The 27395-nt window shown below is 48.6% G+C and overlaps 1 protein-coding gene across 2 annotated transcripts in view; it reads right to left on the reverse strand.

Annotated features, from left to right (window-relative positions):
• Positions 1-27395, reverse strand: part of PLXNA4 (plexin A4) — a 419546-nt gene that overhangs the window by 145639 nt on the left and 246512 nt on the right. For both annotated transcript variants that reach the window (XM_078059575.1, XM_078059576.1), the window contains exon 4: positions 6301-6432. In XM_078059575.1, coding sequence (XP_077915701.1) covers positions 6301-6432 — 132 coding nt within the window. The remainder of the gene's footprint in view (positions 1-6300; positions 6433-27395) is intronic.

Below are 27395 nucleotides of genomic sequence, written 5' to 3' on the forward strand. Positions count from 1 at the left end.
GCCTTGAGGATTTTTCCAGTTCTGGGGTTTCCTGATGATAAGGGGAAGCCAGGCTCCCAGCACCTGGGGAATGTAGGAAGCTGGGGAAGGAAGTCATTTCCCCTGTCTGGGTCCCTCCGGTTCTGCGACAGTAAAATGGAGATGTTCTGCCTTTATGGAGAAGGAAATGAGAAGTGGGAGCATCTCAGTAAGGGCACACTGGAACCTTCTGGATCAGCTCCAGACAAATGGGAAGGGCTTCTGTCTGAGTGACATTGGGTGAAACACTGCAACAGCCTTCCTCCTTTTTTCAAGTGCCCAAGGTGGCTCTGTTTCCTGTCACTCACTCTCAGGTCCCTGCTTCAAGTTCCTTCTCCCAGGAGCTATCAGAACGGCCCGGGCTGAGAGCCGGGAGCAAATGTCCAAATGGGCTTGTCACAGTGTCAGCCGTCCAGACACAAACGACAGCATACAGCTCTGTCCCCTGCAGGGGTGGGACGAACGATGCCAGACAGCCGTGTCACTGCAGACGCACCTCTCGAGAGACCTGCCCTGGAACTGGCACCCAGAGAGTCAGAATCGTTCTTACGGGAGCCCAGTGGGGGCAGGAACCATCTCCACGGCTGCATCTTATGTGGGATGGGGGTCTGCAGATGCCCGAGATTGCCAGACTTCACATCGGCTGCCCTCAGAACCCCCTGGGAGGCAGGCTGGGGATGGGAGGGACACTGAGGCACGAGGAAGCAGTAATGGCCCCTCATCGCAAGGTGGTCCCAGCAGAGGCACCATGCAGTTTGGAGTTCCAGCCCCAAGCCACTGTCTTGGACCACAGTACCACCTTCCCCTTGAACCGAGCTTCCCCCATGCAAGTCTCAACATGGTAAAAATCCCAGTCACAAAGGGACTCTCTCACCAGTTTCATCCCAACAGGCACACTCGACCAGCTCTGCTTCACAACCCCGAGCACAGAGCTTGAAAAGAAACATGGAGAACAGGGAAGGAGATAGGTCAACAGGCCTCCATTCACCCCCTTTCACACCTATCCCTCTCTGGGGAAGACTTCTCTGACCACTGTTTAAAATGGCAACTCTTTTGCTTTGACTAGGTCTTCAGATCCCACTTATCCAGCTCCATTTCCTTTTGCCCTGAAACCTACTACGTGATTTATCCAGGATGTTGGTTGCTTCTTTGCTGTGTCCTCTTGAGAAAACCACAAGCCCCTACAGTCAAGGTTTTTATCTGTTTCTTGACTGTTGTGTCCCCAATGTCTAGGCTAGCGCCTGGCACCTGGTAGATGCTTAGTGGGTATTTGTTGAGTGGATGAATGAATCGGGCCTGGGTAGTATGTTACAAAGCAAGATGGCCCTTGCTACTTGACCACTGGATTATGCGGATGGAGCCAAGTAGAGCTGCCCCAGTTGGCTCTGCCTTCCGAGTAACTCCAAGTGCCGGTGGACCCACCTCCAGACCTACCTCCTCGGCCCCCACAGGCATCTTGTCCTGGATCACAGCTAGGACCTGAGTGTCACCAGCTCATGTGAGTGTCCCCTGGAAGCAGACGCACTGTCAACAGGAGTCAGTAAAACAAAGAAGCCATGAAGGATGGCTTTGGCCCAGACACAATGCAAGGGCATCTCCAAAGCAGAAACAGGTGTTTGAGGCCTCTGGCTTTCAGGCAGCGGAGGGCTGCTGTGTGAGATGGCTGAGAGGCTGAATCTGCCACTTGCTCTGGGGCCTATCAGAGAGACTTGCCTTGTGTGGGGGACGCTGCTTCTTCCCCGGTGGGGGGCTGCTCCAGGGCACCTGAGGACAGCCCAGCTCTGCCACCTCATCTCCTCATTCATCTGCCTTGCTGACATTTTTTCTCACTTCCCTCCCATTGCTTTGGCAGGTTTTTATCACAGCAGCTTCAGTGTGTATAGACATTCCCTTGGGAGCACCGGCGTCATAGTAAATGCACACCATATACATACACACAGATATGTACGAAGCAGGACGGAGGCTGATGGGAGACATACAGGCAGGGGCAGACACAGGAGGAGGCGTGCATGTGTGTGCATGCACACACATGAACACACACACACATGCACGCACACACACATCCTACAGAGATACCCAGCGGTACCCTCACTCCGACACACCAGGAGAAGCATATATGGAGAGTGAAAGTCTCGCTGGGTGAGACATAAAGAGGAACTCACATATTCCTAATAGCAGAAACAATACCCTGGCTTGGAATTATTCAATTTGCAAATAATCGTAATAGGTCGGAGGTGCCCTCACTTCTAGATGCTGAGCCAAGCTCTTTCTGCAGACATTATCTCATTTGTCTTCATCAGTGCCCGGGGAGAGCAATGCCATTTACTACATTCCCATTTCACAGATCACAAACGGAGGTGTGGCCTCTCCCAGTGCATCACCTACCACCTTCCATTCCCTGTTCCAAGACACCAAGTCATGGTCGCACCCCATGGCCTCTGAGCTAGCCGTTGCTTCTGCCTGGTTGAGGATTTCTTCCCAGTTGCCTCCTGCCCCTTGACTTTATCCTTCTCTCTGCTCAAAAGTTCCCTTCTTGGGAGGCTTCCTCTGACAACCTTCCTGAAAAGAGCATTCCCCACCATGTTCCTAGCCACCACTTTATTCCCACTGAGTCTGTGAAATTTCTCATTGTATTCGCATCACCTGACATACAGCATTCATTCGTTTACTCACTCGTGGTCTGTGTCTCTACCTAAAATATAAGCCTTATCGGGGCAGAGATTTTGTCTATCTTGTTATCTTGTTCCCCACTGAATCTCTAGTATCTAGAAAGTGGCTGACTCACAGTAGGTGCTCAATATTTGTTGGTATTGAATGAATAAATGAGGTACTGAGAGGGTTAGTAACTTGTCTATGGTCACAGAGCCAGGAAATATATAGCATTTGTATGCATACACACATACACACACACACACACACACACACACGCGCGTGCGTGCGCACACACCACTCCATTCTCTGCCTCTACTAGTTATACTAGTTACCTTTTCTGACCCCCTAATCCCATGACTGGCTCCCCTGACAACCAACAACCCCTCCCCCCCTTCTTTAGGGGATTTCCAAAAGTCGCCGAATTAACATAAATTCAGTGGTGGTTGAAAGGGGCTTATTATGAATAATGAGACACCCATTTTATTTTTATGGCTCCTGAAGATTTCAGGAACTGAGGACAAGAGACCAAATATTATAACAAAAGATTTTCCCATTGCTCTCATCACTCAGGAAATTCCAAGGGTTCTGGTAGTTCAGTGCCAGAAATGGGAATGAAGACCAAATATATGTTCTTATTGTAAAGCCACAATATCATAATTAGGTATATTATATATGACTAGCACATCGGATCTGTAATAGTACTATTTAAGAGATGGTTAAAGTAGGCTATTTAGGTTTAAGCAGTATGTTTACTTAAATAAAAACACAAAAGCAAAAAACAGCTCAGGACAGGTTAAAGTTATGGCAGTAATAAACAGATGACCAACGTTTGGGGGATACTTCCTTTGTCTGAAGTGTAGTCTTGTAATTATATATGTAAGCTTAAACTTGGGAATTAAGATAAGCAGGAGAAAATTTGTATCAGTCCCTCTTTTCCAATTCTGGGTCAGTGATGACAATGGGGATTCAATCAATAATTCATTCATTCATTCATCAAATAATTATCAAAGGCCCATTAGGTGAGGTTTAGACAGACAAAGAAGACATAGGGCTGCCCTCAAGCTGCTGACAGTCTGGCAAGAGAGAAAGACAGCCTGGGGTGAGAAAAGCTACCAAAGAGGTGTCTAAGCAGAGGTCAGCCATCGCTCATTGTAGAATGGGACGGCACAGCTCAGTTTTGAAGGACAAGGCAAAATTAGCCAGATGAGAAAGGGAAGTGTCCTCCAGGCAGAGCAGACGTCGTCGCTGAGCACATACAGACTGACCTGTAGACTCAGCCTTGCAAGGTGCTCGGACACAGCATGGCTGACACCAACCTACCAGCGGACAGAGGCCGGAATCTCCCTGGTATATTTACCAAGCTGCTCTTGCCCCCAGCTCTACTTGGTATGCTCAGTCAACAAAGCAGCCTGTGGGGTCTTGATCTGCTTTCCACTGGGACTAAATCCCTGCTCCCAGCCCACCTCAGCCTTGACCTGAACTCCGAAGCTCCATACCTGATAGGTCACCCAGAATCTTGATGCCACCACCTGCCTGACTTCAAACACGGCCAATGTCCAGACACTCCTGTTGCAATGTCATAAGAATAAGAGACTCCATTTACCAAGCCCTTACTCTGTGCCAGGCTTGGTTCGTGCCTGTTACATGTGCTATGTCGTTTGATCCTTGGGACACTATGGGATGTTATTATTACTTCCATGCACCGGTTGAGAACCTTAAGTCTTAAAGCGGTTAAGGAACTTACCTGAGATCGTACTTAGTAAATGGTGGAGCTAAGGCTCATGCTCGGCTATTCTGACACCAAAGCCTGGGCACTTAACCGTTGTGCTGTACTACCTCTCCCCACAAAAAAGGTGCAAACCCACTGGATACCAGTGTTGGGCCAGCTGTCACGGGCCTTGGGATTTTATTTTGATGACAGGCCGCCCCCCATCTCAGTGAGGAGCAGTCCCAGAATGGATGAATGCCCTGGTCCCATCCGTTCCTGCCTTCCTTTCTTTTCCAACAACCCAGAGCTCCCAGCGTACCTCATTCTCCAAGCCTGTGTGGGTACTGCCCACTGATGGCTCTCAGGCAAGCAGAATGCAAAGGACAAGGAGCTCAGAATCCCAAATCAGTTACCAGAGGGGGCTCCACACAGCTTATATTTTCCATTGTTGGAAGTTCTTAGAGAAAGTTCCAGGTTGAGAGATCCTGGCTTTCAGGTATGGTAAGAAATTGAAATATGTAATGCCTTGTGGAGGTATTGGGTCTTCTCCAAAGGAGTCTAAGGAAAGCTGCTTCTCCTCAGTGTCTAGGGCCTCAAAGGTAGGCAGGGAGTGTGGGCTCCATTGAAAAAGAGCAAGGAATGAAAGCAAAGGAGCAGCCTCATACCCTGTCCTGGCTCCTGGGGTCAAATGTTCCTCTGTCGGCCCCACATCAGGCAATCCCCAAGCCAGGGCAGCCTCAGTGAAGGTACCACAATGGGTCCCAGTGTGGCTGCGTGGGGAGTCCCTCACCCAGAGAAGATGTCATCGGGCTCTTGGGGAGGGTGGAGCCGCTGTGGCTGCCAAGGCATAATGCCCAAGCCTTGTGGGTGGCATAATGTGGCATTCATCTCCTTCACTCTGCAGAGAGGGGACAGGCAGAACAATCCAGACTCTGTCAGCAAGGTCCTCTGGGGAGTTCAGGCCTCGCTAATGAAGATGAATAAGAGATGGGATGTGCCCCTCATGGCGGCTGCCTTTGTCACATACATATTCATGGACCGGAGGGACAGCTCCTGGGAATGACCCATCCCACACAGAGATGAGAGGGGCAAGGCAGGGCAGTGCAGATCCACTCCTGAGGTGGGCGTGTCTTGTGGGGGTAGAACACACTGGGCTGTGAACTCGGGCACTCCAGACATACTCTTAAATACATGGAATTTTCAAGATGACGTATCTACCTTTACCTGCTGTAGGCACATGAGTCCTGGTAGAAGCCAAGGACCCCTGAAGAACTTACTTAGTACTCAGCTGAGTTCCAGAAACAAGCCCAACTTTGCTACTTCCTACTCAGTATCAGTTACCAGTAATCCCTGTACCCTATTGTTCTGCCTGGCTTGGCCTCATGGAATTTGCTGGAACTTCATGCTAGAGGTCTAGGTACATACAAAGGCTCAGAACACACGCTGTATCATCTTACTTCACACAACAGAGACCCTGTTTTTTGACCCTCCATCCATTTGACTATTCTATGATGTTCCCTCAACTAAGATATTTGGGCAACAAATCCTTGCCCGCCATAGACCTCCAGGGTCCAAGAAGGTGACCTTGATAGGAGATTATACTCTGTGTAGGGAAATCCGGACAAACAACTCGGGCATTTGTACCATGTTTCTTCAAAAGACAGTAAATGTTGGCTGTGAATCTATATTCACCCATCACTTTGAAGTTAGTGGATTTGTTCTAGACTCCCAGATGTTTTGATATTTTATTCCCTGTTTCAGCGCACTCAGCCTCAGTCCCCAGGCAGCATAACCAAAAAGATACACACCGAGCCAAATAAATCAATTGGCTTCTTTGCAGCTGGCCTCCTGTAGGTTTCTACTGAGCCACAGGCTAGTACTTAGCTGCAAGACAGATGTCTAACAGAGCCCAAGAGCCTTACCTGCCTTTCTGACATGATGTAGAGTTGCTCGTGGTCCTTGGAGAAGGCCATATCCCGGAGGACTGGGCCGGGCTCTACCACCTGCACCGTCTCATACTGGAGGGCATTGCCCCTGGGCCCATCCACCCGGATCTGTGGAGAAGAGAGAGAGGAGAGATGGTATGCGTTCAGATCCTATATTGCCCGCAGTCCAGCTTCAGCCCAGAGACCCTCCCAAGAGCTAAGGGAGAGGCAGTGAGCTTTGCCTCTGAGATGCCGAGGCCAGGCCCTGAATAGAAGCCCCCCGCCATGGGCCTCCTGCTGGGAAAGGCAAAGAGAAGGGAAGGCAGGAGACCAAACCGGGCCCCACAAAGCACCTGGCCTTATCCTCTCTGGTTCCCTCTGCCTCAGGCTTAAGTCTTCGAGGCCTGGCTTGGACATCTTTGGAGAAGAGGATGGGGCTGGTATTGGGGAGCAGGGGCTGGGGATTGGGTGAACAGTGGGTAACTGAAGCTGCCTCAGATCAGAGTATCATCATGTAACAGAAAGGCAATATATTTTTTTAAGATTTTATTTATTTATTTGAGAGAGAGAATGAGAGACAGCACGAGAGGGAAGAGGGTCAGAGGGAGAAGCAGACCCCCCGCTGAGCAGGGAGCCCGATGCGGGACTCAATCCTGGACTCCAGGATCATGACCTGAGCCGAAGGCAGTCGCTTAACCAACTGAGCCACCCAGGCACCCCAGAAAGGCAATATTATTGGCTAGATTTGTTCTCAGAAAATAAGCGGGTGTGAGGATGCAGGCTGATTCTTTGAAATGGCTACCCAGTTATCATTGCCACACCTTTGAGGGGAATCAGGCAAGGAGCCAACCTCGGAAGTTTCACACTGAGTGGGCTCATTCTGGCCATTAACTATGGGCTTCTGCTTCAGGCTTAGGAGTAGATGTAGGTCTTGAGACCTCCTAGAGGTTCTATTTATGTCCCCAGGGAAGGGGATATGAACATTCCAGGAAAATGCACATTGGGCATGAGTCATCTCCAAACTTCCGAGAACACTTAGCATAGTAGATCACCCCTGGGCCATTCTCAGGCCTTCCTAGAACTGTTTGGACAATGTGGAGACAACCAGGAGAGACTTTTGCCCACACCCCCCAGAGTGGAGGACAAATCTAGAAAGACGGGGGCTTCTCAATGCCACGTGGTGCTCATCTGACCCGGGGTGCTGGCCCAGGTCTCTAGAATCAGAGTCATTACAAGTCTGGGCTCATAAATTCAACACAATCGCTGCCCAGTACTAATAATACCACCCACCTAAGTTGGGACTAAACATCTGGAGGGAGACAGGGAGAGGCAATAGCTAGGGGATCACCAAACTTGATTAGATGCCATTTGTATAAGACTCTGTAAGGTACCCACCATGTAATTTTAGAGATTTCAGTAACAAAACCAAAGAAAAAAATTATATTCCATATAATTTACTCTTACTTTTAATTTTTAATATTTAAGTTTTAACTTCTCATGAGCTCAAGGAGAAGAGAAGTTATTCAGAGCAAATAAATTACAGAAGGGACACCACATTAATGCCAACTGATGACATCAATTCATCTGAAAGTCTGCTGCCCCTCGTTTCTGTTGAATTCACTGAACTCTGACACTAGTTTATTTTGTGGTTTATGTGCTTGCTTTTAGGTCTGTTCCAGGCTCTATTTGTTTATTTTCCTCTTAAGCACAATTTTTAAGCCCTCCCTAGACGTCAGGCACTAAGAAATGGTTTTGCACGCAATTCCTTATTGGTGTAATCCTCTCAATCCTTTGGGCTTAGTGGTCATTTGTCCTGACTTCCATGGCCTCTCCATCATCCATTCCACCCTCTCTCACCTAGGGGCAAGACTGGACGCACCCCCTGCTTCCCCAGGGGCAGGGGGTGCTCCCTGATGGGCACGAGCAAATCAGTTTAATCTCATTCTGTTGCCACAGTGATTGAAGAAAACAGGCCCAAGCCAATCAACCTATGCACTCAGAGCAAAGCAGGGACAGACAGTGTTTTGTGATCAGGAAGAGAGAATTTCTCCTCACCCTCAACACATCAAAGAAACAGCTGGTTCCAAGAGCTATGGGCAGCCCTCTTGTCATAAAGAGGGGAGCTGAAGCCAGGAAAGGTTTAGGTAGAGATGGGAAAAAATTGGTCTTTGGTGATGTCCCTGAGTCACTGAATCAAAATGACACCAAAGCCTGCCCTCTGTCAGGACTTTCTAGTTACTCATGTTATTTCCTTATTGCTAAAAGAATAAAAAGGCTTTTCTGCAACATCAAAAGTCCTAACTGCTTTACAGATACAAACGATGAGGACAATGAGACAGAGGTGCACTAAACAATTAGCCTGAGCTATAAAATCTGGGGACAGAATTAGAATCCAGTTCGACTCTGAAGTCCACGCTTTTCCTGCCACCCCATTACATGAGATCTTGTTCCTTGGTGGGTTTCATGTTCATTCGCTGGGGCGTGCCACCTAAATAAAGGGGGGGGCTGAGGTCAGCATCTGTCTCTGGTCTATAAGATGCCAGAGGCTTTTGCCAGTCATTCCTGATTTTGATGCTGAAATACTCGAGCTTGACACATATTTATTTTAAAAATGAAGAAATAAATGAATGCAGCTGAAAGTCCTTTTTGCTGATTTCTCATGAAGCTCATTAAAACAAACAAACAAACAAAAACTGATAAAGGAATAGAAAGAGAATACTTTTAGCTCTGAAAAGCAAAATGCCTCAGAATCCAATAGCCCTCCTGTTTCTGTGCCCACCCCCACGCCCCCAGATGTCCATCCTGGCCAGGGCCTTCCTTCATCTGAATGAAATGAGAGTTCATGCAAAACCATTTGGGATTACCACCCAAGTCTGACCCTGTGGCGATGGCCTTGGCCCCCAGCCCAGGCAGGCTTCATCCCCAGCTGTAAGTCACCTCTGGAGCAGCAACACACGAGTGACAAGAGTGATACTGAACATCCTGGCTGGTCTCCAGCCCCCTCAGGCTGCCGGCAGGTGGTGGATATGCGCCCCATGCAGTGCCTGGGTCTGATCCCCAAGGGAAATTGGATTCAGTGTCTGATCAATCTTCTTTATCATTGGGCCCCAGCTCCTGCTCTTTAGCACAAGGTGATGTGCTGGATGTCGGCGGACATCAGAGGAAACCAGGTAAGCGGGGGGCGGGGACAGAGGGATGGACCAGGGAGCACCTGGGGCACATTTTCATGGGCCTTCCCCAGGGAGGCGGGATAGGGTTATGGTACCCCCTTCCACTCTCTGCCTGGATGGGAAATCAGTCATTGGAAAGGCAGGCAGGGTTCCCTCTCCCCATACCTCTCCCCAGTCCACGACTTATTTCAGAAAACAGAAAGGAAAGCATCCATTCACCCACCTGCTGAAAGAATCTCACACAGATCTTGGATAAAAGGAGCTTGTGGTAGGATTGGCTGAATGATGGACATCATAAAATTTAGGTAGGACGGTCCAGCTGCTGGCTCCTTTGGCCTCACGTAAGCGATAGCAACGAGAACTGCCAATAACTGAGCGGCTACTGGGTGTCAGGTCTCCTGCAGGCAGTCTACACGTACTAACTTCTCATGTAAACCACCTAACTCTGCCAAGTAAGCATCAATATTTTCCCATGTACAGGTGAGGCTTAGTAACTTGCTCATGGTCACAGATCTAGCGAATGGCATGGCCTTGATCCTTACCAAGATTGGACTGATTCTGTCTGTGCCTCCGTGTGTTTACATACTAACCAGCACATGTTGAACCAGGTTCTTTTGGTTGTATAAACCTGCATCCCTTCAAGAAGTGCAAGTAGTTGACGTTAAGCAAACGTCACCCTAGGAGTGTGGGAGGAACCGCGTCTGTGCCTACTACATTTCTTGTGGGAGGGAATCATGCATATGAATGAAGACGATGCTGGTGTAAATTTTCAGATAATGATCCCTTATGTTTTTGTTTGTTACCTTGCACAGCATTCTTTTTTTTTTTATTAACATATAATGTATTATTTGTTTCAGGGGTACAGGTCTGTGATTCATCAGTCTTACACAATTCATAGCACTCACCATAGCGCATACCCTCCCCAATGTCCATCACCCAGCCACCCCATCCCTCTCACCCCCCCACGACTCCAGCAACCCTCAGTTTGTTTCCCGAGATTAAGAGTCTCTTATGGTTTGTCTCCCTCTCTGGTTTCGTCTTGTTTCATTTTTCCCTCCCTTCCCCTATGATCCTCTGTCTTGTTTCTCAAATTCCTCATATCAGTGAGATCATATGATAATTGTCTTTCTCTGATTGACTTATTTCGCTTAGCATAACACCCTCTAGTTCTATCCATGTTGTTGCAAATGGCAAGATTTCATTCTTTTGATGGCTGTATACTATTCTACTGTATATATATATACATACACTACATCTTCTTTATCCATTCATCTGTTGATGGCTCTTTCCATAGTTTGGCTATTATGGACATTGCTGCTATAAACATTGGGATGCATGTGCCCCTTCGGATCCCTACATTTGTATCTTTGGGGTAAAACCCCAGTGGTGCAATTGCTGGGTTGTACGGTAGCTCTATTTTCAACTTTTTGAGGAACCTCCTTACTGTTTTCCAGAGTGGCTGCACCAGCTTGCATTCCACCAACAGTGTAGGAGGGTTCCCCTTTCTCCGCATCCCTGCCAACATCTGTCGTTTCCTGACTTGTAGATTTTAGCCATTCTGACTGGTGTGAGGTGGTATCTCATTGAGGTTTTGACTTCTATTTCCCTGATGCAGAGTGATGTTCAGCACTTTTTCATGTGTCTGTTGGCCATTTGGATGTCTTCTTTGCAGAAATGTCTGAAAATGTCTTCTGCCCATTTCTTGATTGGATTATTTGTTCTTTGGGTGTTGAGTTTGAGAAGTTCTTTATATATTTTGGATACTAGCCCTTTATCTGATATGTCATTTGCAAATATCTTCTCCCATTCTGTCGGTTGTCTTTTGGTTTTGTTGACTGTTTCCTTTGCTGCTTGCACAGCATTCTTAAATAACATCGCCTCATCGGATGGTTGTAAGATTTCTACGATGTTGATGACTAGCATCATCATTCTCATTTTGCCAATGAAGAAACCGAGGTCGGGGCTGTTCTGTGCCTTGCCCAAAGCTCAGTGATAAACCAATGACAGTCAGGACTAGAGCTCAGGTCTCCCAATTCCTAGCTCAGTGCTTGCCTCTTAGCGATTTAGATTTTCCAAAAGCCTTTGACAAGGTTCCACACGAAAAGGCATTTAAAAATAATGAGTCTCTGTGGGACTTTGGGCAGTTTGACCATGGAGAGAGAACCGACTTAGAGACAGAAAAAGACACGTTTCTGCATGGAGGAGTGGGGCTGGGGGCATTTCCCAAGCACTGGTGTTATGACTTGTTTTATTTAATATTTTGTATAAGTGGTTTGGAGGAGGGAGCAAGAAAATATGCAGACGATTCTGAGCTCTTTGGGACAGCAAGAAGGCCAGTGATGGAGATGAACTAAGAAGGATGATGCATCCTCAGTGAGCACTGGGGAGGGGAGCTGCATATGGGCAAAAAAGCTGGGACTGCTTCGCATCTCATGGGAACAGAGACTCAGCCTTGCAGCTCCACTGTCCAGCACAGCACTCAGGACGTGGCCGGTGCTAAGTAGTTACTGACAGGTGTTGACAGGGGTGTGAGGAAAAGGAACTCTTGCACACTGTTGGTGAAAATGTAAATTGGTACAGTCACTATGGAAAACAGTATGGAAGGTCCTCAAAAATTAAAAATAGACCTACTTTATGATCCAGCAGTCCTACTCCTGGGTATTTATCCAAAAGAAACAAAATCAGTATCTCAAAGAGATAAATGCATCCCATGCTCATTGTAGTATTATTTATAATAGCCAAGATCTGGAAAGAATCTAAATATCCATTGATGGGTGAAAGGAGAAGGAAAAGGTAATACACACACACACACACACACACATATATGCATATATATATATATACACACATATATATTACATATGTATATATACAAAACATACATATGTATATATTTTATAAATATATAATATGTGTATATATATAGAAAATAAAGCCTTAAAAAAGAAAGAAATCCTGCCATTTACGACAACATGGATGAACCTGGAGAAAATTATGCTATGTGAAATAAGCCAGACATAGAAAGACAAATATTGCATGATCTCACTTATATGTGGAATCTAAAATAGTCAGACTCCTAGAAGCAAAGACTAGAATGGTGGTTACCAGGGGCTGAGGGTTGGGGGAAATGGGGAGATGTTGGTCAAGTGGCACAAACTTTCAGTCACAAGACGAATAAGTTCTGAAAAATCTAACATACGGCAATGTGACTAGAGTTAATAGTACTGATTTGTGTATTTGAAATTTGCTAAGAAGGTAGATCTTAAGTGTTCTCATCACACCCACAAGGAAAATGGTAACTATGTGAAGTGATGGATATGCTAATTAGCTTGATTGTGCCAATTATGTCACAAGACATACATATATCAAGTTGTATACCTTAAATATATACAATTTTTATTTGTCACTTATGCCTTAATAAAGATGGGGAAAAATGAGTAGTTACTACATAAGTGGTCAACTCCCTGTGGGAAAAACCAGCCACATTCTACCAGTGGGACCATGGACCCTGAGCTGATCAAGGTGGGACCAAAGAATTACTCAAAGTGAGAGGCAGGACCAAGAAAGGACTGCTCAGGTCATCACTCACTGTTCCCCATACTCCACAGTAGCCCGAATGGCCAGCAACATGTCAAGCAGCATTCAAATGGGATTTCAGGGGAAAACAGACAAACAGAAGCCATTCTCCTGGCCAAGTTCACTTGAATACAGAATATCATGTTCAGTCCACCCCTGATAAGGTAGAAACATAATCCAGATGCCTGCACCTGGAGAACAGCCTAGGAAAGATGCCTCAGGCCATAAAGGCATAGTTGAGATCAAAGGAGACGTGTTGGCCAGTGGGTGGGTCAGTTGCCAACACAGGGGCCACCCCGAAGCTGGTGAGGTGACAGTAAGAACAAACGAGATTTATTATTGTACATACCAGGACAAACAAGATTTATTATTTTACACAACGCAGATGATACTTGTAGATCACCTAAGCAGTGAGAAAGGATGAAAACAGAAGTTGATTTTTTTTTTTTTTTAAGATAGAAAATGTAAAGAAGCTGCTAATGTAAATTTGGGTGTTTAGAAGATGCTGTTCTAAACAGAGCGCTATCACATCCTGACCCCACATGTCCCCTGAAAGAGGGAACCTCCACATTCATTCACTGTCTATAGGGCATTCATGGAATGTCACGGTATTCTAGGCTCAGAGCTAGCTTCTGGAGGAGAAAGGTGGGTCTTTGCCCTACCCTCCAAGGAAGCCTGTCTCCTGAAGGGCTCAGATACTACACAAATAAGGCCACGTGGCAAGTGCTACAACTGAGGATGTTCATAGGCCTCTGTTCCCTCTTCCCAGGAGATCTGGCCACTGACTGGGGTGTAACCAGGAACTATCAGCCCAGCCCCAAAGTGAGGCTTGAGGGAGCACGTGAGCCATACGACAAAGAGCTACCAACACGGCACCTCTAACTCTGAGAGTCTGACTGATAAAACACATAGTGGGTAATATCAGATTTATTCGAAAGCCACATTCGGAGACAAAATCTCTTAAGTCCATAGGAAGATTGACCTGGAGTAGCAAAATTAGTGGTAAGAACAGATTTTATAAAGACATATCCACATTGGCCAAGAGAGGTGAGAGTAAAAATACAGAAAAGGGTGTCAGAGGGAGAAATTTGGTTGTCTTCACACAGCCCTGTCCTGAGGAGACTGAGTGTAAATGTGTTCTCTGTGGTCGGGTGTGGTGTCCCTTTGGGTCTCACCAAAGACCCAATGGAATGTTCTTCTAACCAGCACCAGACAACAGCAATATAATGCCTGTCACAAATGTGGGCCACATGTGAAATTTAACATTTTCCACTAACGGTTACATTAAAAAAGAAATAGGTAAAATTGATTAATTAATTACAATTCATTTTAATCATCTATTTTATTTAACATAATGTGCCCCAAGTATTATTACATTTGCATGTATACAGTATAAGAAATTGTGAGATATTTTACATTCGTTTCCTCACACTAAATCTTTGAAACCTGATGTGTATGAATTTTATACTTACAGCAACCCTTAATATGGACCAGCCATGTTTCAGGGGTTTAATAGCCACGTGTGGCCAGTGGTTGTCCTATGGGATGGCACAATTCTAGATCACTGTCATCCCTGTGTTCTGATCTGCGCTCTCCAAGTGACCTTGCTCATAATTTGGCGGCCAACTATCCTTCTAGGGGTGCCCTCGGTTGAGATCTTACTCACTCCATTCCCTGGCTGACACCCTTGTGTCTCCTGGGAACTTCAATTCATAGCATGATGCCTGTGTCCCACTATCTTTGCTTTTCTGGAGCTCACAAGCTGTAAGCTCCAACCAGCTGCGTGGTCCCCATCAGTCCAAGCAAGTTACAATGCGCAGTTGTGCGGGCCGGGTTCTGCTCTAGCCTAGCACTCGGCAAGCTTGTTTGATGTACCCCTGCCTTCTCTTTCCACATTCAGGCTGCAGGCACTCTGGGCACACCTCTTGCATGCCAGGAACGCCCTGTGCCCCGGGGGACAGTTGAGAACACTTAAGAACAGCTGAGAGAGAACCCAGTGGTCAGAAGAGACGCTACAGGGTCATAGTCTCAGAGGCTCCCCGCTGCACCAGGCAAGACTGCTGCGGGCGAAGCAGGACCTGGATGGTGTGGGCACTCGGGGCTCTGGGGGCACAGCTAACTGCCAATCATGGGGAAGAGCTTCAATATTGAACAACCAGTGAGTTATTCACAATAGCCAAACATGCAAGCTATCTAAACATCCGTTGACAACTGAATAAAGAAAACATGATTTATATATCACATAGATACAGTGTGTAGACATAATATATATAATACACACATACATACATGCATACAAACAATGGAATATTATTTAATCTTAAAAAAAAAAAGAAGGGAATCCTGCCATTTGTAACACCATAGATGAACCTGGAGGGCATCATGCTAAGTGAAATAAGCCAGATACAGGTAGACAAATATTTTACGATCTTACTCCTATGTGGAATCTAAAATAGTCAGACGCAGAAGCAGAGAGTAGAATGGAGGTTACCAGGGGCTGGGGGGAAGGGGGCATGGGGAGATGTTGGTCAAGGGGTACAAAGTTTCAGTTATACAGGATAAATAAATTCTAAAGATCTAATATACAGCAATATGATCATAGTGTATACTTGAAATTGGCTACAAGGTTGGTCGTAGGTGTTTTCACAATGTATATATATATTATATATAATATATATATATCACAACATCACATCAAATCCTACACTTTAAATATATACAATTTTTACTTGTCAAATATACTTCAGTAAAGATGAGAGAGGCAACAGTGGGTGAGACCACACTAGGACAAAGTGACCGGACCTCAGTCCTGCCTGGACCACACAGGGACCTCCGTCATGGTGTCTAGCACACACGGCGCCTTCCCCTGCAGGCGGGCTACCCGGGACAGGCGCGCGTGCCCCCGGGGGCACACACTGGCACACCCACTCTGGTGCGCACGCATCCCCCACCTGGTGCACCCTGCCGCTCCTGCTCGGTCTGCAGCCCGGGCTATTCCTAGGCAGCGCGGCCCTCTTTCCCTCCAAGCCATCCACCTCTCTTCCTCCCTGGCATGGTGCGTGTCTGCGCTGCCAGGCAGAGCGCTATTAAAACATCAGCAGGGTGGCCTCCACAAAGGTCAGCCATCCGGGGAGCTCCTGGCAGCTGCTTGTTTGTTTACTGGAACATTATCTGGGCCGGGCTGTTGATTTACATCCATTGAAGGATTGAACAATAAATATCGGCTCCCAGTAGCAGGCAGATGCTTGCACTAGACTGTTCTGGCTGCCTTCTTGCTTGGAATAATCTCCCTAATGAGCAAACAGTGCCATTCATCTTTAAAGATGCAGGCAAGCCCCGGTATCCCCCCCCCCCGCCCCTTTCGGCTTTCCTTTCACATCCTCCCCAAACCAGACTTCTTGGTCAAGGTCTACCCTGCCAGATTTCTGGGCTGGGCCCAGCCACGAGAAGGAGAGGGTGGGCTCTCGTCTGGCAGGCCTGGCAATGGGGTTGCAACTGGGGGGGCAGGTGGTGGGGGGCCGATTAAACCCTGGGACAGATGTCCCTGGGACACTCTGAATTCTCCATCTAGACCCTTAAGCCCAAACACAGAGGCCAGTGGAAACCCACCTGGTGACGTGGGTGGCCCCGTGGCCAGGCCACCTTCACAGAGCCGGGGTGCGAGGGCAGGGCTTGTGGAGACGGATGCCCCACATTCAGGCAGTGCCAGAGCCGGAGTTAGGCCTGTTTCCCTCTCAGGCAGGTCTCCAAAGTTCCCAGAATCTCAAGGGGCTCCTGTGCAAGGACATGCAGACCAGGCAGTTTGCAAGATGGAGTCCGTGCTGGGGCAGGCAGGGTGCCGACAAGAGGGGGCAGGTGAGGGGTCTAAGGAGGGAGGGGAAGGATTCAGGCTCTGCTCCTCTCAAGAGCCTTGAGCACACAACTTTGGCTCTCGTAGGGGTCCTAGCTCTCTGTCCTGGCCTTGATCCGTCTCCCACTGAGGCAGAAACGGCAGGGAGGACCCTCGGTGGGAAATGAGTGACCAGGATCCGCTTTCCTGGGTCACTCTAGGGCCGCCGTGTCTCTCAGGAGGAAAAATAATGAACCTTTTGGATCTTATTTATGCAGATTATTCAGTTGGCCCCCCGAGACTCTAAGTGACATAACCTGGTCACTGTCACTCAGCATCCTGCCACACAGGCTAAACAGCGGGTGGAAGGAAGGAGCACGCCCTCGAGTGCCAGCATCAGGCCCATCAGAAGCACTCCTGTGATGAATGAATGAATGAATAAATGAATGAGTAAATGAATGACCTGAGAAGCTAACTCAGGGCCTGAGTTGCCATCGTTGGAACTGTTATGCATATGCACACACTCACAGACACAAACACACACACGTGCTCACACACAGGCTCTCTCTGTCCCTGCAGATGAGGGCACGTCTCAGCCCCCACACGGCCTCTAGGACTTTCCCTGTAGAAGTCTGTGACAGGGCGCCTGGGCGGCTCAGTCGTTAAGTGTCGGCCTTCGGCTCAGGTCATGATCCCGGGGTCCTGGGATCGAGCCCCGCATCGGGCTCCCTGCTCTGCGGGAAGCCCGCTTCTCCCTCTCCCACTCCCCCTGCTTGTGTTCCCTCTCTCGCTCTGTCTCTCTCTGTCAAGTAAATAAAATCTTTTAAAAAAAAAAAAAGAAGTCTGTGACAAAGTGTCGGGGCAGGTGCCTGGCTGAGGAGGGACTGGGAACGGTGAGTGAGGACACCAGTATCAGGTCTGAGCATTGTGGGGATTTGCCGGTTGTGGGGTTCAAGCTCTCCAGGGCCCCAAGGACCCCCTACCATGTCTCCACATGCCTGGGGGAAGAGTTGCCTGGTTTGTAGGACGGTGGACAAGGTGATCTCCAAGTTCCGGCCACACTCAGGGGCTGCAAGTCTATCCTCTGCCAAGGGCAGCTCCCTGGGGCCCCAGGCACTCGCTTACTGTCAATATTCCTCTGGCCCCAAACTGAGGACACCTGAAGACAGAACTTCACAGGTAACGTCACTTGAGGCTCCCTGGGAATGTCACTTTCATTCTAAAATCGCCCCCCTGCCTCTCTGGCATTTCCATCTCCTTTCCCTGTTCCACTTTTCTTTCTTCTATGGCACTTGTCAGTTTCTTGCATACTATGTGATTTATTTATTACACCATTTATTACACTATTGTTGGGCTCCCCTGCTAGAATGTAAATGCCACAAGAGTGGACGTCCTTATCTTTCGTGTTCACTGATGCACCCCAAACCCTTGAGCCATGCCACGTAGTAGGTGCTCAATAAACACTGGTTGAACAAATGAATGGATGGAAATGTTCAAACTACTCATCAACATCTTAATTTGTCCTCCCGAGAGCAGAGCTCCCTTATTGCACAGCAAGGAACCCAAACTGTTGGGGGGTGTTCTCCCTGGGAAATTCAGCAGCAGGAGATGTGCTGCGACTGTCCAGCCCAGACCCCAGTCTCACCATAGTGGACTCGATGACATGCCGCAGCCCCTCCTCCCGGCTTCGATTCCCAGGGCTTGGGATGTGGGCTCAGACCCTGCTTCTGTGCTCACACTGCTTAGGCTGCCCCAGAATAGCACAATGAGGGCGCTTTGTTTTGATTTCCTGATTCCAGCCAGGAGGAAAAGGATTTGAAGGGAATGGCAAGAGTGTAAACAGTAATTAATTAGACAAGCCCTGTGTGTGCGCAGATCCCACACTGTGTTACCAAACACTGTTGGGAAAATGGGTCCCTTTGGGTCTCTGGCTACACACCCACGAAAGTGAACGATGATTTCTAGGTTGCCATTATGACATCGCACCTTGCGCTGCCCCACGTGGAGGAATCGGGAACAATGGCCTCCCTCCCTTCCCCACCTGTTTGGGTGCCGACCCAAAGAAAAAGATAAACTTGAGGAGAGAAAGATGTTGAAGAAATAAAAAGGGAAGTCAATATGATTGACATGAAGGAAGGGCCAGAAGAAGGTTCAAACCAGCATATCTCGAGTGCAAATATTTAAAATCAGCCTTTCTTGCTGCACCCTTGCAAAGAGACTCAAGGGTAGGCACAGCATGTGCAAGGTACAGGCTGGAAACCTTGGTGGGGCAGCCGGATTGTGACCCCCAGAGCCACCACGTATTTGAGTAGCCTGCACCCCCAAAGCCTCGCTGCCACTTCCCACGGGCCTCTGGCCACAAGGGAGCCTGGACAGACTGCATCCACTCCTAGAAAACCAAGCAGAGATGAATAGTTGATTCACCGTCTGCCACGAGCTGCGCCATGTGCTTTACACGTATCAGCTCGTTCTGGTGCTTGGCAGACGGACCGCGCTCATCCACGTTACAAAAGACCAGAGTCCTCTGGCTCCTGAGACACAGCGTACAGGCCCAAGAGCCTGGGGAGGGGAGCCCAGGAGCAGATGGTGGGAACCCCACCTTTGCCACTCAGGACCTCTGTGGCCGTAGATAATCTGCCAAACTTAGTATCACTTTCCTCAGATGTCAAACAGACATTGTTCTTCTTTTTTTTTTTTTTAACTTTATTTATTTGACAGAGAGACACAGCGAGAGCAGGAACACAAGCAGGGGGAGCGGGAGAGGGAGAAGCAGGCTTCCCGCGGAGCAGGGAGCCCGATGTGGGGCTTGATCCCAGGACCCTGGGACCATGACCTGAGCCGAAGGCAGACGTTTAATGACTGAGCCACCCAGGCGCCCCAGAAATTGTTGTTCTTAAGGTGGGAGTCTGATCATGTTCCAAGCATGTCGAATACTTAGTACCGATAAAGGGTAACGGTGAAGTTGCCATAAATGTTAGCAATGATTGCTAGGGAGGCAATTCAAATGAATTGATCGCCATGATTCCCACTCATCCCCAGTGGGAGCAGCAGTCGTCTGTGCCATAGAAAGATTAGAAGATGTGGCCACAGATTGGGCTCCCAGCATCTGACGAGGTCAGCGAGGGGTTGGAAAGAGAAGGGGACCCACGACTCCACTCTGCGCCACCTGAAGCAGATGAGAAAGGGGGCATTGCTGGACAGAGGGCAGGGACCTCGGTAGAGAAGTGTCTGTGCCCACAGATGGAATGTTCAGATGGGCATTCCACCAACATGGATGCAGACATTTTCACACGGCTGCCCCGAAGCTGGCTCAGCTTGGGTGTGATTCAGAAAAGCAGTGACTTTATGGAGAAAGAAGAGAGCAGCTTCATACCTATGGTCTGGGCAAGCCACAGGTGAGGAAGTGGAGTACCACAGAGAGGAGAGGCATCTCTGAGGACCGGCCAAGGGCAGGAGGCAGATAGAACTGGCGGGATGCTGGGAGGCAAGGACAGTTTCCTGGAGATGAAGCAATGCCTTACATGGTGTCAGGGACACAGTCTCAGACCCAGAATCAGTCAGTAGTCCTGATTCTTCATCCACATGCCCCTCCTGCCTCTTCTATGACTCACACGAGTCACTCTTTTCCCTGTCCTCCCACACTATCTCTGGGCTCCGTGTACCCCCTGCCAAATGGGGAGGGGCTATCTCCTCTCTTCTACCCCCTCCAACTGTTGCAGTCACAAAGGGGTTAATGAACAAGGTACGTCATGACAGCAAGGGGCTGATGTGCGGTCAGCAGTTTTCTCCTGCTGGAAACCTAGCTCCTCCGGAGAGGGATCCAGCAGGTGCTTAATGCAGCTGTAGCAGAACAAGGAGAAACCCCTGTCCAGCTGGAGCACCCAGGGAGAATGGAAGTAGAGCAAAGACTGGAGATGGATGGACTCTTGCATGAGCTGTGGCAGGGTCTTCAGGATCTTCAGGAGTCCTAGCCAGCTGGGTCCTAGTTCAGAGGATGGAAGCTTCTAGCACAGGGCTCAGCACAGAGTAGAGACTCAAGAATCAAGTTGAGGGCATGAAGAGAATAGGCTTTGTCCAGTTTTCTCCCAGCTCAGAGGCAGCCCCCCACCCTTCACACCTCCTAGCTACATCATCATCTACATTCTGTCATCAGCACCCTAGAGCAGAGCCCAAGTCTTTGCCCCCCAGGCCTCCCCTCAGTCCCTCCCCGACTCCAGGAACACCCATGTCGTCCTCCTCACTGCCCAGAAACCACCTGACACTGCCCACCCAAAGCAGGTGTCGCGGCAGGATTCCCCTCTCCCCCTCCACACAGCCTTGCCCCCTCCTGCCAGGCGGGGTGCCTTCCTCTTCCCTCCAGGAATGGGGCCAGCCCGCCCACACTCCTGTTCACACCACTTCCCGCACCCCATTCCTCCCTCCAGTTTCCTCCCTGCTTTCTTTCAGCCACCCCAGGTGCATCGGCCCCTTGGAACCTGGTGCAGGACACCCCTCCAAAGGCTTTCTCCATAATACCTGCCCCCCCCGATTGCCTCGTGTCTTGTCACCCGAGGTGCCCGTGCTGCCCCTTAAGCTGCCTCGTGTCTCCGCCCGATTGGCCCCCAGGCTTCGAGTGTGTTGATTTCAGGCATGAGTGTCAGCGTCTTGGGGGCAGGTCTGTGGCATCATGCTTAACTAGGCATGGGGCTGTGTAGCCCGCCGGGCTGGCATCCCGATTCTGCCTCTCATTAACGTATGTGACCTCAGGCAGAACTTCAGGATTTATTTAATTTTCCTCAGCTGAAATATCGGACTCAGAATTCCAAGCTCAAGGTTGCTGGCAGGATGTCAGCGGGCGGATTATGAAGCGCTCTTATGGAAGGGCCTAGTACATAGAAAGTAGTGAATACGGATGACTGCCGCTGTGGCTAGTTAGTATGTGGTGGTGCTCAGTCAGTGTGAAGATGAGACAATGTGTCCATGATGCTAATGTAGCACAGCACAGACCCCTAGCGAGGATTTCACCGCTTTGTGAAATCCCAGAGTTGCTTACTAGATGTTTGGTAAATTAACAAACAGATGCAAGAGTTCTAATCACAATGGAAAAAGATCAAAAGGGTCCCAGCTCCTCAGAGACTCTCCCAAGCGTACATCTCTTTGATGTCCTGGCCTTACAGGACCATCGGGGCTCTTTCTAACCCCAAGGGCAGCGTAGCAGCCAGCCCTATATGGTTCCCGCTTGTCAGACGGTTCGGAGCTGTCTGCGTGAAGCCATGGGACTGTTGCTTAGCCTCTAGGCACTGTTTGGCAATTTCCTTGACAAACAAATAACCCAGGGAGCGTCAGACAAGTGCTTATCACCTCGACATCTGCTCTCTCTGATGAGCTCTGCTCTGGGTTCTTTCCCTGCAGCCTCATCAAGCTGCTGGGGCATCAGCCCTTTTGAGGGGTGCTATCCAAGGACACCTGTGTTTTTGTGAGGCTGAGAACAGCCTATGTTTACTTAGTGCAAAGCACCAAGGTGCTGGCTTCCCAGAAGGTGAACACAACTCCTCAAGCAAGGATGGGGCATCAGCCACTCACCCTACAGACCACATGGCCCCCTCCCCTTGGGAAGGACCTTGGTCAGAGTGACACCGTCTGGCTCCTGGCTGAATGGCTAAGGGTTCCTTTCAAATGTCAGTGGATTGCAAAGTCCTGAAACACAGAGAGATTCAGGTTTTGCTCACTTGGGATCTATACCAGAATTTCAAAGTAGCGCTGGCTCCTGGGCTATCTGGGTTTTTTTTTTTTTTTTTTTTTGGTATGGCTGAAATGAGGATCAGAAGTAAGCGTGGGATACATTTAATGTTTACTGGTGACCCAGCTCGGCATCACTCTCTCCAAAACTGCCCCCACTGTGTCCCAGTATAGATTTGATGCCTCCTGCTGGGCTCCAGCTTCATTTCCTGCGTCCTGAGAGCAGGGCTATGTCTTATCCATCTAACCCAGGGTCACAAAGCCAGTGAGGAGAGCCCATCCTGGAGCTGAAGTTTGCCGGCACCAAAACTGTTACTCAGCCATGGCTGACAAAAAGGCAGGTAGGGTTGTGCGCCACGGTGACGGTGTTCATTATTGTCCAGTAAAAAAATCTCGGGGTCTTCTCTGAGGAGCGGACTTCACGCAGTACTGTCTCACAGATCACCAAGTGTTACTTATTTCGTCCTTTTTTTTCTCCCCACGCATCTCCCCTGGCAGCTACTGCCCACATTCTACTACATTTCACTTTTTTTCTTTCTCTCTCTCTCTCTCTCTCTTTTTTTAATAGCAGCTACTCTGAGAGAGAAACACTTGGAACTATTTCAAATGAGAACCCAGGAATTCATGAGGCCTGGGTGAGGCATGTGAATGGTTTGCAGTCAGAAAATCCGCTCCCAAAGACACTGTGGGGAACAGCCTTCCCCGGGCTTAGAATTCTGGAGTGGAGAAGGGCGTCCCTGTCCGGGGATGACATCACCAGACAGCGCTGGAATGCACAGATGCAGAAAGCTGAGGGGCCCCAGGGCCAGCGGGGAGTTTGGCTGTGATTATCACAAAGGGTCTTTTGACCACCCTTCATCCTAGGAAAACCACAGAGACCCTGCTTTAAGCCGCCCCCACCCTCAGTGGAGGAGCCTAAAGACACTCTTCTCGAGTCAGATGGGTGACCTCTGATCTCAGCGAGAGAGAGTCTGGAAAAAGCATGAGGTATCAGAGCTGAAGGGTCTTGAAGGAAAAAAAAAAACACACACACACACACAAAAACCCTCCCCCCCCCACACACACAAAAACCACCCCAGTGCCTGTATGGGATACTCGTTCTGCCAGAAGCTTGTGGAGTTAATTGTAGAGAAATGCATTTTAAAATAAGATATTGGAAAACCATCCTCTCTGTCACCAGCCACAGTTATTACAATTATTTATACAGCATCACCAAGGCCCGTGTTTCACAGCAATTAAACTATTGATCTCACAACTCTGAGGCACCAAGCAAAGCCCACAGCCACCGTTCTTGCTCCCTTGGGAGCTGTCTCTCCGCATGCTCAGATGTGGAAACCGAGGCCAGACAGGAAGCAACCCAGAGCAGGAAAGTCACTGGTTGGAAAATTAACACAAAGAATCCATATGTTGATATAATATACTAATGTCATATTAACGTATTAATAGGAAGAGTTTCCTTTCTCCATTTGGCCAACACTTATTCTGTCAGGATGTTGTTTTCCTGGCTTGGCCAAGAAAGTATGTAATGTAGTGATGAAGCACACGGGCTCCAAACCCGCTCTGCCACAAGCTGGCTACGAGACTCCTTGGGCAATGAGTCAACTCCTCCAACCCCTAGCGTCCTCATTCGTAAGATGCACAGAAGAACTGCACCTACCACATTCGCTGACAGGAAGAATGAATGAGTTACCGGGGGAAAGGTCTTTAGCACACCACCTGGCACATCATCAGTGCTAATCTGAAGTTTTCAGTTATTGTCACAGGAGGTCCGTAGGATACTCCTAGACACTTCTCTCATAACTCATGTTCCATGGTTACGCCATGGGAAAGGGAGAGAGGCTCGGTCTCCTGTGCCTATTGACACTGAGATTCATCATAGGATGAGTGACACTCATTCTTTCTTGATGGGCTGAGGCGGGAGCTGGAGCCCACCTCTCTGCAGCTGGACTCCTGTAGGTGGGTAGGGATGGTCCTCGAAGGCTGACCTTCCCCTCTGCCTACCACGCTCCACCCCAGGAACATGCCCTTATGTTCCCATCACTTTCTTCAAGCCCAGAGTCAATATTAAGCTAATAATGGTTACCCAAAGTCTTATTTATGAAATTCTTTGCAGCATTATTTAATGTATTTTGAGGGTATGTAAAGGGATAAAATGTGCTGAATGGTGGCAGTCTGGGACCATATGGAAATAATTCCCCTTTATAAGCCTTTTTGCTGTAGGAAACTGCATGTTCCTGAACATGGCTTTTGTACTGGATGGTGTGAACGGGAGAGACCAGAAATGGAGTGACAGTAAAAGACAGTGACGGTCACTGTGGTCTAGCCTCCAGGCAATGGGAATCGAGGAGAAGAATGGAGGTAGAAGGTGATAGAGCTTGAAGATTGGTGCCAACTCTCAGTGGTCACACCTGGATGACCAAGGGAACGGTAGGACCAAGGGCAAGTCGGGTCGGAGGACTGGTGTGGGTAGAAAGACAGAGTGAGTCTGAGATCTGTTGAGTGTGAGGTGATGGCGGCACGGCCAGTGAGATGTGCTGACTGTGCCGGGTTGCTTTTGGAAATTCAGGACCGGTGCTTGGGTAGAAGGTGGTTGCTAAGGACTCGCCTTTGGTCACCGCCATGCTAGAGGTAGACTGTGAAATCGTGACACAGTGACATTTTCCAGAGCCAGATTTTAGGCCACGGTGCCAGGTTGGCCCTCTCACCTTCTGAGGTCAGGTCTGGCACGGTTCGTGGATTACAGAATACAGCTTGGCAAGTCAGTGGTGAAAGGGAAGAACACAGGTCACATTTTCCCACTTCCCTTCAGGTTGCTCAGTTGAGAAATGAGAACATTCTCCCATTTCCTAGCCCGGCAGCTTAAAGAGGCTCCATGCCTTAACCTACACAAACTTACAAATGCATAGGGAGTCCCTTTGAGGAACACACGGAAGACATCTTCTCCACAGTCACTATCATCTCCGAATTCCAGCAGTTGAGAAACTTTTCTTTGGGTTAAGCATCTTTTAAGATAAAAATATTCTGATGAGGGAGGGGAAGCTGACCTTTAGAGAGGGGTCAAGGGAGAGGCGCTGGCCTAGAAGGGGTTGCCTGTCTCTCTAGGTACCGCCAACAAAATGGCAAGTTTAGGCAAACTCTTGGATCCAGGTGACGCAATTATATAGGCTCAATATGGGTTTCCATTAGCTACAGTTCTTCCATGACAGAAGCGAATAGGGGTGCCCGATGAAAGATTAACAGGGGGACAACAGAAACCAGGATGGTTCAGAACGGAGAAGTGGGGGCATTTTTGGAGAACTAAAGAGAAGTCTCATTTTCCACCACAGTTTTGTTTGGGGCTGCTTCAGGATCTTCTCTCCAAAGTCTATGTCATTTTCAAAACCCTAATTTATCTATCACTACAAAAAAAGAAAGAAAAAGAAAAAAAAAATCTCAGGGCTTATCTGCCTCACTGACCTAAGACTTAAAACCAAGTGAAGTATCCTCGGAGGGTTGACTCTGAGGGCGGAGCCTGTGGTTCGGCCCTTCCTCCTCACAGACCTTTCCCTTTGGTGCCTTTGGCGGGGCTCATACCAGCGCCTACCACCAGGGGTCACTGTTCCCTGCTGTTTCTTGGGGCCTCCCAACTTTTGCCCCAGGCAGCAGGGAGGGGGAACTGAGGCGAGAGTGGGAGAGCACGGGAAAGTGGGAGGACGGAGGGTTGAGAAATCTCAGGAAAGGAGAAGGAGTACAGGTGGTTGCTCTCCAGGCTCCAAGAGAAGCCCCACTGGCCCCCCTACCCTACAAGGCCCTGGGTGCCAGGTCAGAACGTCCCCATCCTGGGTCTGTAGGATGGAGTCCACGGGCTGGACCTGCGGCTGCATTCACTAGACAGCGAGCTTTATTTCCTGCCCCTCAAGGTAGACCAGGGAAAAGCGGGACGAAAACACTTCTTTGTTCCTCTTCAGTCCAGAGGACTCGGCTCCTGTCAGCTTGCCGTGTTGCTCTAGTAAAAGATAGACAAAAAGAAGCCAGCGACAAAACTGTCTCACGTCCCTTAATTTCCTCCTGGATTTCTAAGCAGGTGATTATTTCCTCAGCCTCCAACGGGCTGCAAATACTTCAGAGAGTTTTTATTATTATTATTATTATTATTATTATTATTATTATAGACACTACATAAATAAAGGCGTCAGATAATTAACAATAATCTATCTATCTTCCGCTCTCCCAAGCATTTTGTTTATCCAATGGAAACCTGTGCTCTTTCTCTATAGCTTTCTCTCCCTGCCTTTTTCATTTGGCAACTGAGATGAGCGGGTCGGAGGATCTGGCAGCAAGGGAGCTATGTCTGTTACTGAGGCTGGGGAAACTGAGGCCCCGCAGGCTCTCACCCCGGCCCACTGTGTGCGACCTCTGAGAGCCTTGTTCTCTCTAGGTCGTGCCATGGTTGAGCATGAACTGAGCACGTACTGTGTAAGCCCTGCCACAGAAGACACAAAGAGGACCTTGCAAAGGATCCAAGGGCCATTTGGCTGGTTTCTACCCTCAAGGGTTTCTCATCTGAAACAGCTAAGATACAAAACACAATTTAGAATCATGTTTTCTAAATTAATCCACACTGCACATAGTAGGTATGCAATAAACACTTGTTGATTTAATAAATGAGCTACAATTCTGCGTTATTTTTATTCATGTTTTATAACATGAAAGACCAAGACTCGGACATGCCTGATGTCAGATAGAGCTAACGGGTGGAAAGTTCAGAATTTTCTACCAGATCTCTGCCAACATGCCTGACTGCCCACACCAAGCATCTC

The sequence above is a fragment of the Halichoerus grypus genome, chromosome 12 (genome assembly GCF_964656455.1).
Source record: "Halichoerus grypus chromosome 12, mHalGry1.hap1.1, whole genome shotgun sequence".
In the NCBI taxonomy this organism is placed as follows: domain Eukaryota; kingdom Metazoa; phylum Chordata; class Mammalia; order Carnivora; family Phocidae; genus Halichoerus; species Halichoerus grypus.